Raw genomic sequence first — 13,312 nt, forward strand, 5'->3', positions numbered from 1 at the left:
ATTTATCGTGCAGTGGAAGTGAAATTCGACACCAGCGGATATTTTGTATATGTATATGTATAAGCAGTAGTGATTTTTTAAATGATTCCTACAGATGATTCGTAAATTGAACATTTCTATCGCTTCCAAATTGGGGATTATGCTTCTTATTTCATTCAAGACCTTATCGTTCCACCAAATACACGATTAAAAAATTGATACCTCGCTTTATACTAATGATTCGTAAAATGAACATCGTTCTGGAGTTAAAAAATACATTTATCGTACACTGTATGTCTATTGGTGTTTCTTGCGAGATGTTGGTAACAAAACATTTAAAAATGTTCGATTGCAATTCAATTTACGAATCACATTTGAGACTCATTTTACGAATCATTACTGTATCTAATTTTTACTGTATAGAGATGATTCGAATACAGTTTGTTTGTAAAATGCAAATAAGGAAGCATTTAAAAATGTTCGATTGCAATTCAATTTACGAATCACGTCCAGGACTCATTTTAAGAATTTTTTCCTTTTAAATTTTTTCTGTCTTTCGAGTTTAAGACACGCATGAAATGATTTACCTTCAAGTTCGGGGATTCCTCGATCGGTCGTCCATCGTGGTACCAAGTCAACGTGGGCGTGGGATTCCCCCTCACTTCGCATTCCAGTTTTATTCTCTGACCTGCTCTCCCCATTGCATTGGATAAGGGTGTTATGAAACATGGTTTCTCCTGACCAGCCTCTGACGCTAGAAATTTATGAAAAAGGATATTTTTTCAGACAACAAAAAGTTCAAAAGTTTGTTTCTATTAAAAATAAAACGCCTCTAGCGACCAGCGACCAATATCACCAGCGCTTGATGCGCCATCTGGTGGTAACTAGGTGAAGTCAAGTTAGTTTCTAGTCACAAGTTAGGGATTTTAGGATAAGTAGTTGGTAAGCCTAGTTAATGAGACGCTCGCCAGTTGCTCCTCTCAGTATCTCCAAAGAGAAAAGACATTTAACGCAACAGTTTCTACATTTATTTCTCCTGAGAGACAACGCAAATCACTAGACGCCATTTGCTTCAGCGCCATCTAGAGTCCCTCTGACGTACTACTCTTATACCTTGCGTCTTTTGCCTGTAACGAAGCCTCCTGCTCATTAAATGTCTGTTGCTGAGAGTAAGTCGAGATTTGCTCATGTGAATCCCCAAATTCCCACATTTCCCTTAACTCAGGATCTTACTGACAATGACATATAATAATTGAGGTTTTCATGATGTTAAGAACAGGGTAATTTCCTTACTTTGCACGTTGAGGGAAGCGGAAGTGGAAGCTTGACCCAATCGATTCGCCGCTTTGCACGTGTAAGTGGCCTTGTCCTCCAGGAACACTTCGTCGAATTTTAAAACAGCTTCACCGTTGTTGTAGGTGATGACATAGTCCGGTGAATTGTCGATATTCGTATCGTTTTTGTACCACTGGACAGTCGGTAGAGGGTTGCCTTCGACGACACAGTCCATCCGCAGCGACGAGCCTTCCGTCACTACAGATGGCACCAATTCTTTTACGAAAACTGGCGGACTCAGTTGCTCCTCCGGAGTTGTTTCTAATCGACAGGGAACGAATATCTCGTTACATCGCCTTCATCCTATTGTGATCGTTAAAAATATGGTATTTTCATGCGACAATATGAATGTTTCCTTTATTAGAGTAAGGGTTCATTTATTAAAATAACAAATATTGCTTGTCGACGTCAGTAGATGTTATTAATAAAGTGGGTGGGCAATTTGCGTACAGTGGCGCCTGGGTTAGGTCTTCACGCACCCCACGCACCCGTTTGGCCAGGCACCCGTTTGGCCAGGCACCCGTTTGGTTGTCCAGGTGACAGGGGAGGTGAACCCCTACGTGGCGCGTCCCCAGGTGGCTGGTGACCCCATCCCCTCATCACATCCCAGGTGGCGGATAGGGGTAGCTGCTGGGATGTGATGCGGGGATGGGGTCACCAGCCTCCTCAGCCTATCCGCCACCTGGGATGTGATGAGGGGATGGAGTCACCAGCCACCTGGGGACACGCCACGTAGGGGTTCACCTCCCCTGCCGCCTGGACAACCAAACGGGTGCGTGGGGGGCTAACCCAGACACTCTACTTACTGATGTATCGACAGCCTCACAGTTTTCTGAGCGAGAATCACTAGCAACTGTTCGCAGATTGCTGTTCTACAGCCTCCTCAGGTTGGTGACCCCATCCCCGCATCACATCTCAGCGGCTGCCCCTATCTGCCTCCTGAGGACGCGCCACGTAGGGGTTCACCTCCCCTGCCTAACCCAGACCTAACCCAGACCTGACCCAGACCTAACCCAGACCTAACCCAGACCTAACCCAGACCTAACCCAGACCTAACCCAGACCTGACCCAGACCTAACCCAGACCTAACCCAGACCTAACCCAGACCTAACCCAGACCTAACCCAGACCTAACCCAGACCTAACCAACTACTTTGATGTCTTTTAAAACTCTTTTGCAGGAGTCTATTTCTAAGTTAGACTAAATTTAATCGTTATTCTTTTCTAAATATAGTAAAATGCTAACGTTTAGGAGGAGCAACATCTATTGTGGAATAGATTGCAAACTTACCGCTGACAGTCAACGTAGCAGACGTTTCAGCCGACCCAGCGATGTTGAATACTCTGCAGGTATACTTGGCAGAGTCCTCAGCGAAAGTTTCCTCAATTGTCAGGGTGCAAACGCCCTGCGTGTAAGTAGTCAAGTAGTCAGGATTGTTCAGGATTGAAATCCCGTCTTTGTACCAAACCACTTCCGGCGTTGGTTGGCCAACGAGGCTGCACTGGAAGGTGAATCTCTCGCCCTCCTGAACCGTGGCGTCGTTTAATGGGATGGTAAACACCGGAGCTAACGGAGGAACCTCTTCTTTCTCCACCTTTTCGTGCAGCGTCTCTTCCGCCACGACCTTCCTCGGTGGACTTGCTTCGCGTTGAAACAGGGGAACAGTTTTCTCGATTTCCGTCTAGAATTTACAATATTCTTTAGAAATGTTCTCCAAAGGGTATTGTTCACAAAAGAACGCACCTTTTCCAAGATGTGAATTTCCTTAGTGGTGATGGCAGAGGTGACAGTCTCTTCGACAAAACTCTCGTCTCTCGTAGTCTCGATGGTTTCAGTCTGCGCAGACACCGAACACAACGGAGGCGCAGCAGCCCTCTCTGCTTCCTTATCCTCTCTCAGCCTCCTCGCTTCCATCGTCGCCTTTTCCAGCGTCTCCGCCGCGAGTCTCTCAGCGACCCTCCTAGCGTTCTCAGCCTCTTCTCTGGCAGCCTCCGCGGCAGCCATCACTTCCTTGGCTGCCTGCAACTTCTCGTTCGTTTCCTGTTTCTCGATCCGCAGCTTCTCGCACAGATCTTCCGCGTTCCTCAAATTCTCCGCCAGAGTTCGCAGCTCGGACGAAACGACAGCAAACGAGTCCAGCATTTGACGATTCTCCAGTATCACCTCGTTGAATTGCGGCAGTCTGTCTGTACCTGGTGTGGAAAACAAGTTTCGAAAGTTGGGTGGAAGTACCAGGCTCGAAGTACAGATGGCGCTGTTGCTTCCCGTGCTCGCCGCTCTCACAAGCGCTCACAATTCGATATCGTAAAATTTACTTACCAAAAACGATTGTCGACAGTTTCTTCAGTTTCTCGATCCTCATTTCTTGAATCTCTTCGCCCGGTTTTAAGAAATCTTCAATTTCGTGGAGCAGTTCCGTCGCGTCTCTTGGTACTTTTACCGCGGTTGCCTTCCTCGCGATCGCCATTAACAATTTACTGCCCGTTCTATTCCACTCCTTGGCCTCCTCCAAAAGCACGAAATAGTCGACGCTCAGATTCATTCGTATCTTCGTCTCTTCCACCTTTTGTCTAAGGTTCCGCCATCTTTCTCTCAACAAAGAAATGTCTTTCGCGATCTCCGGTGTCGTGATGGTAACCGACTCTTCTGTCGTTTTGATGAATGTCTCGATCCTTTCTTCCAGAATCTAAAAATATACACGTTTTCTATCGTTTGTTTGCTTCTACAATGATAAAAAATACACTTTAAAAACTAGTAAAGCTACTATTTGTTATTAGTAATTAACCAAGAATGATCAGTTTTCTTTATTTGTTTCTAAAAATGAAGTTTTTGTTAATTACAATGTTGTATCTAACGTATAATTTGAAGAAAAACAAATATTATCATCCCTTAAACCATTAAATTAAACAAATATCGTTTTTCAAAGCAGTTAAACTCGGACATGAACGTTAAGAGGTTAATGGATGATCGACATCAGCGCCATCTACAATTCAACACCTAAACTTTCGTTAAATTTTAGGTTAGTTTGTTCCAAACGACGATAATGGAATATATAAGTGTCGTGTTGTTAATAATATACAATTATTTCCCCCTCTATTGCTCACGTGCTTCATTTGTGTATCTTTTCATATTCAGTAAACTAATATTCCAAAGTTAAATACTGTGTATTGCTGTCAAATCTGTGTCACGGACCAACCTAACCTAAATCTCATTTGACATAGTGGAGACTGGCTCTCAATAGTGAGTGAAACATATCTAAAAATGTTTAAAATTAAAAAAACCTTCCAAATACAAATTTTATTACATCTGAATATTGAACTTTGGCAGATGCGTTGCATGATTTTTTACTTACCAGTTCTCCCCAATTTCCTGCGTCAAGCATAATAGAAATAATTCCAATATATTTACTGGGGAAAGCTGAAGTATCTATTTTCCATAAATTTCTCAATGAAAGTTGCATTCTCACCTCGACAGTTTTCTCAAATTGCACGAAGGAAGCAGCAGCCGCTCTGGCCACCTGAAGATTTTCACCGATCTTCGCGTCCACTGTCTTCAGATGTTCGTCCAGATCGCGTAGCTCGCTCTGAATCTTCTCTAGATCCTCCGTGAACATGCAGGTCCGTCTATGTTCTTCGATTCGCTTCATTTGGCACTCATAAAATGTAAAATCGATGACAGCCAACAGTGCTGCGTGATTCAGTTTCTCTATGTCCTGAACGCCAGCTTCCGGTGGCTCCTGTTTCTTGATTCTGGCTATCACGTCTTCTGATTTTGCGTTCAACCAACTCAATTGATCGTTTATAGCTTTTCTCCTTGCTTCCACTTCGCTGGAAGCTGTATCCACTTCTAGTATGTTCTTCAGAGTCATTACACGTTCCGCTTGGGTCTTCAGCTGCTCGATTTCTTGTTTGACCTTGGAAGGAATTTGTTTTAAGAACTAATAGGAAGAAATTTGGGTTTAGGAAGTGGGGTTAGAAAAGTTGCAACTTTCTGTGTCACGCTTAGATACTAATTTTGTTAGTGTCATCTATTTTTTGTAGTTTTAGAGATGGTAATGCAAATTTCAATTCTAAGAGGACTTCGCATGATAAAATATGGCATTTCTACAACATGATCCTTCTCTAACGCGGTTAGAGTATTAGGAAACATACTTCTACTCCAAAATGGGAATTTTGAAACTTAATTTTATAACAGCCAAGTGATCGTGCTAATAAAGTATTATGAAAGCAATTTTATGGACACTAACTCTTTCATATAACACAGTAAAAGGGGGGAATTTTGGCCCATAACCTAATTTTAAAGCTACCATATGGACTCTAACCCCCAATATAGCAGCGTACAAGATGGAAATTTAAAAATTCAGTATTCAAATTCCTTTTCATGAACTACTATTTTCAAAAATATTACAACACTCAAATAATTGGCCTGCGTACCAATTTGAAAGCAACTATAAGCCCCCCTGCGCTCCATATCCAATCAATTTAATACTTGCAAAAGAAAAGAAACCTAATTTTGTTCATTTCTTCCACCCTTAAGTTGAAACTTCTATTATAAAATGTAAATACAACCGTACTCTTACTTGTTCAATGTGTTGGAAGATGGAAATCAACGAGTCCAGGAGACTTTCGTAGTCTGTTGAGGTCCCACGCAGGTCTTCTTGCATCTGTTGTAGTCTCTTCGAGATCTCAGCATTCTGTACATCTCCTGCATCGATATTTTCAATTAACATAGCGACATATTTGTGAAATTATTTGTTTTATCTATGTATTTAAATACCTTTCTGGCCCAGAGAATTCATGCTTTTAATTCTGGAGTCTAACTCGGTCACTGCTTTGCTCAATTCTGGGGGAACACGGAGTTTTGAGCTTTGCAGATCCTGAAGGATGTCTGCTGTTTCAGAGGACTGAGTTTTTATCACTGGATACAGTTGCTCGCTGAATTTAGTGACAGTTTCCAACGTCTGAACAGATCAAGGAAATGTTTATAAGGATTGTTGATGATGAGTAATACAAAATAATATTCGTTCGGGTACCTTTGTACTTTCTTCGATTTTTCTTTCGTACTCGATTCGTTTCTCCATCAAAATTTCACTGGTGATTCTCTTCAGTTGTATTTGTTTGTTAGCAAACTTGTCCAGGAGAGTTTGGACGCACAAACATGCTCTCTGCACATCTAAATAGGGGTCGTCGACCTGGAAATATTTTTCAAAAATTGTCTCACCACATAATGCTTCAATAGGAGTATAGTCAAAATTAAGACATTTTTTTTAAATTATTATTCCTGCGTTTTAGTAGAAAAAGAAACGAAATTATTTATACAGGGGGTTCATGGGTGGGAAAATTTTAATGGGAGATTCTAGAGGCCAAAATAAGACGAAAATCAAGAATATTAATTTGTTTATTGAGGCTTCGTTAAAAAGTTATTAACGTTTAAAGTTTCATCCCTAATGAATTTTTTTCTAGAAAATGGGTAGGATTTTGAGGGTATGTGTGATGACCAAAAATGATTGTAATTGACCACTGTAACCGAAAATAATTTTTCCGGAAAGATTTGGAATTGTTTAATTTCGCAGAAAAAGGGACTTCCCCTGTCGATTTTTCTTAAAAATTCGTTTTCGATTTTTAGTAATTTTGTTTGATGTCCTACGGAAAAGTTGTCTAATACTTTTTTGTAGGTACCCATGAACCCTACTTCAGAAAAAAGTTTCATTGAAATATATTCACAATTGTAGGAGTTATGGCTGTTTGAAAATTGGACCATTTTTATGGGGTTTTTCTCATTTTGCGGGATTAAGGACCAACTTTTCGAATATTTTTACAATTTCTACATATTCTACACTAAAATATGCGGCGTTTGGCTTTTTGAACATTAAAATCGTCCAATCCGTTCAGAAGTTATGGTGTCTTAAAGATTTGCATGAAATTTTGGGGAACCATTTTGTAAGGAATTTTTTTCTCGAAAATGGTTAGGATTTCGGGGGTATGTCTAATGACCAAAAATGATTGTAATTGACCCCTGTAACTGAATATAATTTTTTCAGAAAGATTTGGAATTGTTTAATTTCGCAAAAAAAGGGGATTACCCTGTCGATTTTTCTTGGAAATTGGTTTTTGATTTTTAGTAATTTTGTTTGACGTCCTATAGAAAAGTTGTTTAATACTTTTTTGTAGGTGACTGTGGGTTCTACTTTACAAAAAAGTTTCATTGAAATATATCCACAATTGTAGGAGTTATGGCTGTTTGAAAATTGGACCATTTTTATGGGGTTTTTCTCATTTTGCAGGGTTGAGGACCAACTTTTCGAATATTTTTGCAATTTCTACATATTCTACACTAAAATACGCGGCGTTTGGCTTTTTGAACATTAAAATCGTCCAATCCGTTCAGAAGTTATGGTGTCTTAAAGATTCGCATGAAATTTATGGGAAGCATTTCAGACCTGAAATTATATTTTCGGTAAGGAATTTTTTTCTCAAAACTGAGTAGGATTTCGGGGGTATGTATAATGACCAAAAATGATTGTAATTGACCCCTGTAACCAAATGTAATTTTTCTAAAACGATTTGAAATTTTTTAATTTTGTCTAAAAATTTCAATACCTTTTCGAATTTTTTTCTAGAAAATGCGTAGGATTTCGGGGGTATGTGTAATGACCAAAAATGATTGTAATTGACCCCTGTAACTGAATATATTTTTTTCAGTATGATTTGAAATTTTTTTTTTTCGTCGAAAAATTTCAGTACCTTTTCGAATTTTTTTCTAGGAAATGGGTAAAATTTCAGGGTTTTGTATAATGACCAAAAATGATTGTAATTGACCCCTGTAATTGAATATAATTTTTTTAGTATGATTTGAAACACATGAAATTTCAGGGGAATCATTCATTCATGATCAGACATTATATTTTCGTTAACGAATTTTTTTCTCGAAATTGGGTAGGATTTCGGGGGTATGTATAATGACCAAAAATGATTGTAATTGACCCTCACATCCAAATATAATTTTTCCAAAACGATTCGAAATTTTTGAATTTAATTGTTAATAACTTTTCAACGAAGCCTGCATCAACAAATTAGTATCCTTAATTTTCGTCTTATTTTGGCCTCTAGAATCCCCCATTAAAATTCTTCCCAGGGCTATCCGAACATGTATATTTACTTCATTAGAATTTTATTTATGTTACATATGTTACAATTATCATCCTTAATAAACATTTCTGTTGGCTAACTATACTATCACTAAAAAGATTATTAAAGAGTCCATTCATCTACTAAAAAAAAAATATTTATACAAACCAAGTAAAAAAACAAAGAATTTTAATTAATAAAACATGAAATAATTCTTAAAATTCAATTTTTATATTCAATTTTTCAATCTTATTTTCAATTTCTCAATTAAAGTGTCAATATACGACCTTAATTTAAACCAAAAACGAAAACAATTTCTTCAAACAATGGTCTCAAATATCATCACCAAACATAATTCCTTACCCATAATCCCCACATCTGAAGGTCTCCTCTTACCTTGAGAGCAGCCTCCAAGAAAGCCTTCCCATCAGCAGTGAGTTTCAAGTACACAGGTTGCAGATCCCTCCAACGTCTCTCGAGCTCCTCAACCTTCACCTCATTGAACACCTCTGTATGCCTAGTCAGCTCACCATCAATACATTCAATCTCTCTCGACAGGTTCTCAACATCCTCATGAAACTGCCAGTAGGTGGTCCCCAAACCAATCCTGCTGGCAACGAGGTCCTTCGTCTTGACCCAGGAGTCCTGAAGCTCAGCCACCTTGGACTGCAAATCCAGCCTCTGCGGCTGCTCCAACCGCTCTCTGACGGGGAGTACGTCGAATTCCAGGTGCTCAACCTCCTCAGTCCTGCGCTCCAGGTCGCTCAGCAGCTGGCGATGCAGTCTACAGAAGTCCCCCGCCATGGAAACGTCGCTGCCCATGTCTTGGTGGCCCTGGAGGAACGCCTCCGGTATGCTCGTCAGCCATTTGCGCAGTTCGTCGTGCTTCTCCAGGAACGTGTTTATGGTCCTCGAGATCTCCAGGTTCTCCTTCTCGTGAGCCGTGCAACGCTCCATGAGTCGGATCTTCCGGTTCTCCAGCTCCTCCACCGCGCGTCTCACCCCCTACAAAATGGTACTTGCTGTGAGGACTCCGTTTCATCGAAAGTCGCGATTATCAGAATTGGTCTGACCTCAGCGCCAGGTGCTCCTCTTCCCGTGACATCCAGGAGGGCGTAGCCCTCAGCCAGTGGCTTGGAAGTGACGTCTTCGATGGTGGCAACCGTCTGAGCGTGGAAACGCGCCAGGCCTGTCGAATATGGCGGATGCTCTGTTGTCACCAGCTGGATCTCCAACTGGTCCAGCTTTGTAATAGCCTGAAAACGATAGAGCAAGTCAATACATTGCACCAGCCACTTTGTTCACCCCTTGACAAAGACTCTAAAAGGGTTTAGAGTGATGGTTCTTGAAATGACCATCACTCCAGGGTTGGTAGGTTCATCTTTTGTGAAGGGACATTCAATATTCTGGTTTGTAGTGTTTGAAAAAGAGTCTTAATGGTAGTTGATGTGACGCAAATCCTCATGAGTTGATCATCCAGGGCTAGGACAGTAGGAAAAAGGATGGGTGGTAGATCAACTCAGGGATTGGGGAACATTTAGACACCTTGACTTCTGTTGAAACTTAGTTTTTGATTTTTAGTAATTTTGTTTGACGCCCTACAGAAAAGTTGTGTAATACTTTTTTGTAGGTACCTATGAGCTTTATCTTAGAAAAAAGTTTCATTGAAATGTGTCGATTAGTGTAGGAGTTATGGCTGTTTGAAAATTGGACCATTTTTATGGGGGTTTTTCTCACTTCATGGGGTTAAGGATCGACTTTTTGAATATTCTTAGAATTTGTATGTATTCTACACTAAAATACGCGTTGTTTGCCGGTTGAAACGTTAAAATCGTCCAATTCTTTCAGGAGTTATGATGTATTAAAGATTTGCATGAAATTTTGGGGAAGCATGAAATTATATTTTCAGTTAGGAATTTTTTTCTCCAAAATGGCTACGATTTCGAGAGTATGTCTGTTGACCAGAAATGCTTGCAATTGGCCCCTGCGACCAAAAATAATTTTTCCAAAACGATTTGAAATTTTTTTTTTCGTCGAAAAATTTCAGTAGCTACCCCCTGTCGATTTTTCTTGAAAATTAGTTTTTCATTTTTAGTAATTTTGTTTGACGCCCTACAGAAAAGTTGTGTAATACTTTTTTGTAGGTACCAATGAGCTTTATCTTAGAAAAAAGTTTCATTGAAATGTGTTGATTAGTGTAGGAGTTATGGCTGTTTGAAAATTGGACCATTTTTATGGGGGTTTTTCTCACTTCATGGGGTTAAGGATCGACTTTTTGAATATTCTTAGAATTTGTATGTATTCTACACTAAAATACGCGTTGTTTGACGGTTGAAACGTTGAAATCGTCCAATTCTTTCAGGAGTTATGATGTATTAAAGATTTGCATGAAATTTTGGGGAAGCATGAAATTATATTTTCAGTTAGGAATTTTTTTCTCCAAAATGGATACGATTTCGAGGGTATGTCTGTTGACCAGAAATGCTTGCAATTGGCCCCTGCGACCAAAAATATTTTTTCTAAAACGATTTGAAATTTTTTAATTTTGTTGAAAAATTTCAGTAGCTACCCCCTGTCGATTTTTCTTGAAAATTAGTTTTTTATTTTTAGTAATTTTGTTTGACGCCCTACAGAAAAGTTGTGTAATACTTTTTTGTAGGTACCTATGAGCTTTATCTTAGAAAAAAGTTTCATTGAAATGTGTTGATTATTATGGGAGTTATGGCTGTTTGAAAATTGGACCATTTTTATGGGGGTTTTTCTCACTTTATGGGGTCAAGGATCGACTTTTTGAATATTGTTAGAATTTGTATGTATTCTACACTAAAATACGCGTCGTTTGCCGGTTGAAACGTTAAAATCGTCCAATTCTTTCTGGAGTTATGATGTATTAAAGATTTGCATGAAATTTTGGGGAAGCATGAAATTATATTTTCAGTTAGGAATTTTTTTCTCCAAAATGGCTACGATTTCGAGGGTATGTCTGTTGACCAGAAATGCTTGCAATTGACCCCTGCGACCAAAAATAATTTTTCCAAAACGATTTGAAATTTTTTAATTTTGTTGAAAAATTTCAGTAGCTACCCCCCGTCGATTTTTCTTGAAACTTAGTTTTCCATTTTTAGTAATTTTGTTTGACGCCCCACAGAAAAGTTGTGTAATACTTTTTTGTAGGTACCTATGAGCTTTATCTTAGAAAAAAGTTTCATTGAAATGTGTTGATTATTGTAGGAGTTATGGCTGTTTGAAAATTGGACCATTTTTATGGGGGTTTTTCTCACTTTATGGGGTTAAGGATCGACTTTTTGAATATTCTTAGAATTTGTATGTATTCTACACTAAAATACGCGTTGTTTGCCGGTTGAAACGTTGAAATCGTCCAATTCTTTCAGGAGTTATGATGTATTAAAGATTTGCATGAAATTTTGGGGAAGCATGAAATTATATTTTCAGTTAGGAATTTTTTTCTCCAAAATGGCTACGATTTCGAGGGTATGTCTGTTGACCAGAAATGCTTGCAATTGGCCCCTGCGACCAAAAATAATTTTTCCAAAACGATTTGAAATTTTTTTTTTCGTCGAAAAATTTCAGTAGCTACCCCCTGTCGATTTTTCTTGAAAATTAGTTTTTCATTTTTAGTAATTTTGTTTGACGCCCTACAGAAAAGTTGTGTAATACTTTTTTGTAGGTACCTATGAGCTTTATCTTAGAAAAAAGTTTCATTGAAATGTGTCGATTAGTGTATGAGTTATGGCTGTTTGAAAATTGGACCATTTTTATGGGTGTTTTTCTCACTTTATGGGGTCAAGGATCGACTTTTTGAATATTGTTAGAATTTGTATGTATTCTACACTAAAATACGCGTTGTTTGCCGGTTGAAACGTTGAAATCGTCCAATTCTTTCAGGAGTTATGATGTATTAAAGATTTGCATGAAATTTTGGGGAAGCATGAAATTATATTTTCTGTTAGGAATTTTTTTCTCCAAAATGGATACGATTTCGAGAGTATGTCTGTTGACCAGAAATGCTTGCAATTGACCCCTGCGACCAAAAATATTTTTTCTAAAACGATTTGAAATTTTTTAATTTTGTTGAAAAATTTCAGTAGCTACCCCCCGTCGATTTTTCTTGAAACTTAGTTTTCCATTTTTAGTAATTTTGTTTGACGCCCTACAGAAAAGTTGTGTAATACTTTTTTGTAGGTACCAATGAGCTTTATCTTAGAAAAAAGTTTCATTGAAATGTGTTGATTATTGTAGGAGTTATGGCTGTTTGAAAATTGGACCATTTTTATGGGGGTTTTTCTCACATTATGGGGTCAAGGATCGACTTTTTGAATATTGTTAGAATTTGTATGTATTCTACACTAAAATACGCGTTGTTTGCCGGTTGAAACGTTGAAATCGTCCAATTCTTTCAGGAGTTATGATGTATTAAAGATTTGCATGAAATTTTGGGGAAGCATGAAATTATATTTTCAGTTAGGAATTTTTTTCTCCAAAATGGCTACGATTTCGAGAGTATGTCTGTTGACCAGAAATGCTTGCAATTGACCCCTGCGACCAAAAATAATTTTTCCAAAACGATTTGAAATTTTTTAATTTTGTTGAAAAATTTCACACCTTCTCGAATTTTTTTCTAGGAAATGAGTAGGATTTTGGGGATATGACCCTTCATCAAAAGTAATTGTAATTGACCCCTAAAGCTAAAAATATTTTTTTTAGAACGATTTGAAATTTTTTTTTTCGTCGAAAAATTTCAGTAGCTACCCCCCGTCGATTTTTCTTGAAAATTAGTTTTTTATTTTTAGTAATTTTGTTTGACACCCTACAGAAAAGTTGTGTAATACTTTTTTGTAGGTACCTATGAG

General features: G+C 38.5%; 1 protein-coding gene across 9 annotated transcripts in view; it reads right to left on the reverse strand.

Moving 5' to 3' along the window:
* LOC143349064 (uncharacterized) overlaps nt 1-13,312 on the reverse strand; it is a 179,375-nt gene that overhangs the window by 57,895 nt on the left and 108,168 nt on the right. For all 9 annotated transcript variants that reach the window (XR_013080862.1, XM_076779965.1, XM_076779961.1 and 6 more), the window contains exons 25-35: nt 9,515-9,697; nt 8,838-9,446; nt 6,347-6,505; nt 6,091-6,274; nt 5,894-6,018; nt 4,781-5,227; nt 3,634-4,000; nt 3,058-3,506; nt 2,605-2,995; nt 1,273-1,575; nt 567-733 (exon numbers count right to left, since the gene is read on the reverse strand). Coding sequence is in view for 8 of the 9 variants with exons in the window: in XM_076779965.1 (XP_076636080.1) it covers nt 567-733; nt 1,273-1,575; nt 2,605-2,995; nt 3,058-3,506; nt 3,634-4,000; nt 4,781-5,227; nt 5,894-6,018; nt 6,091-6,274; nt 6,347-6,505; nt 8,838-9,446; nt 9,515-9,697 (3,384 nt within the window). In the remaining variant the exon portion in view is untranslated. The remainder of the gene's footprint in view (nt 1-566; nt 734-1,272; nt 1,576-2,604; nt 2,996-3,057; nt 3,507-3,633; nt 4,001-4,780; nt 5,228-5,893; nt 6,019-6,090; nt 6,275-6,346; nt 6,506-8,837; nt 9,447-9,514; nt 9,698-13,312) is intronic.

The sequence above is a fragment of the Colletes latitarsis genome, chromosome 12 (genome assembly GCF_051014445.1).
Source record: "Colletes latitarsis isolate SP2378_abdomen chromosome 12, iyColLati1, whole genome shotgun sequence".
NCBI classification, from domain to species: domain Eukaryota; kingdom Metazoa; phylum Arthropoda; class Insecta; order Hymenoptera; family Colletidae; genus Colletes; species Colletes latitarsis.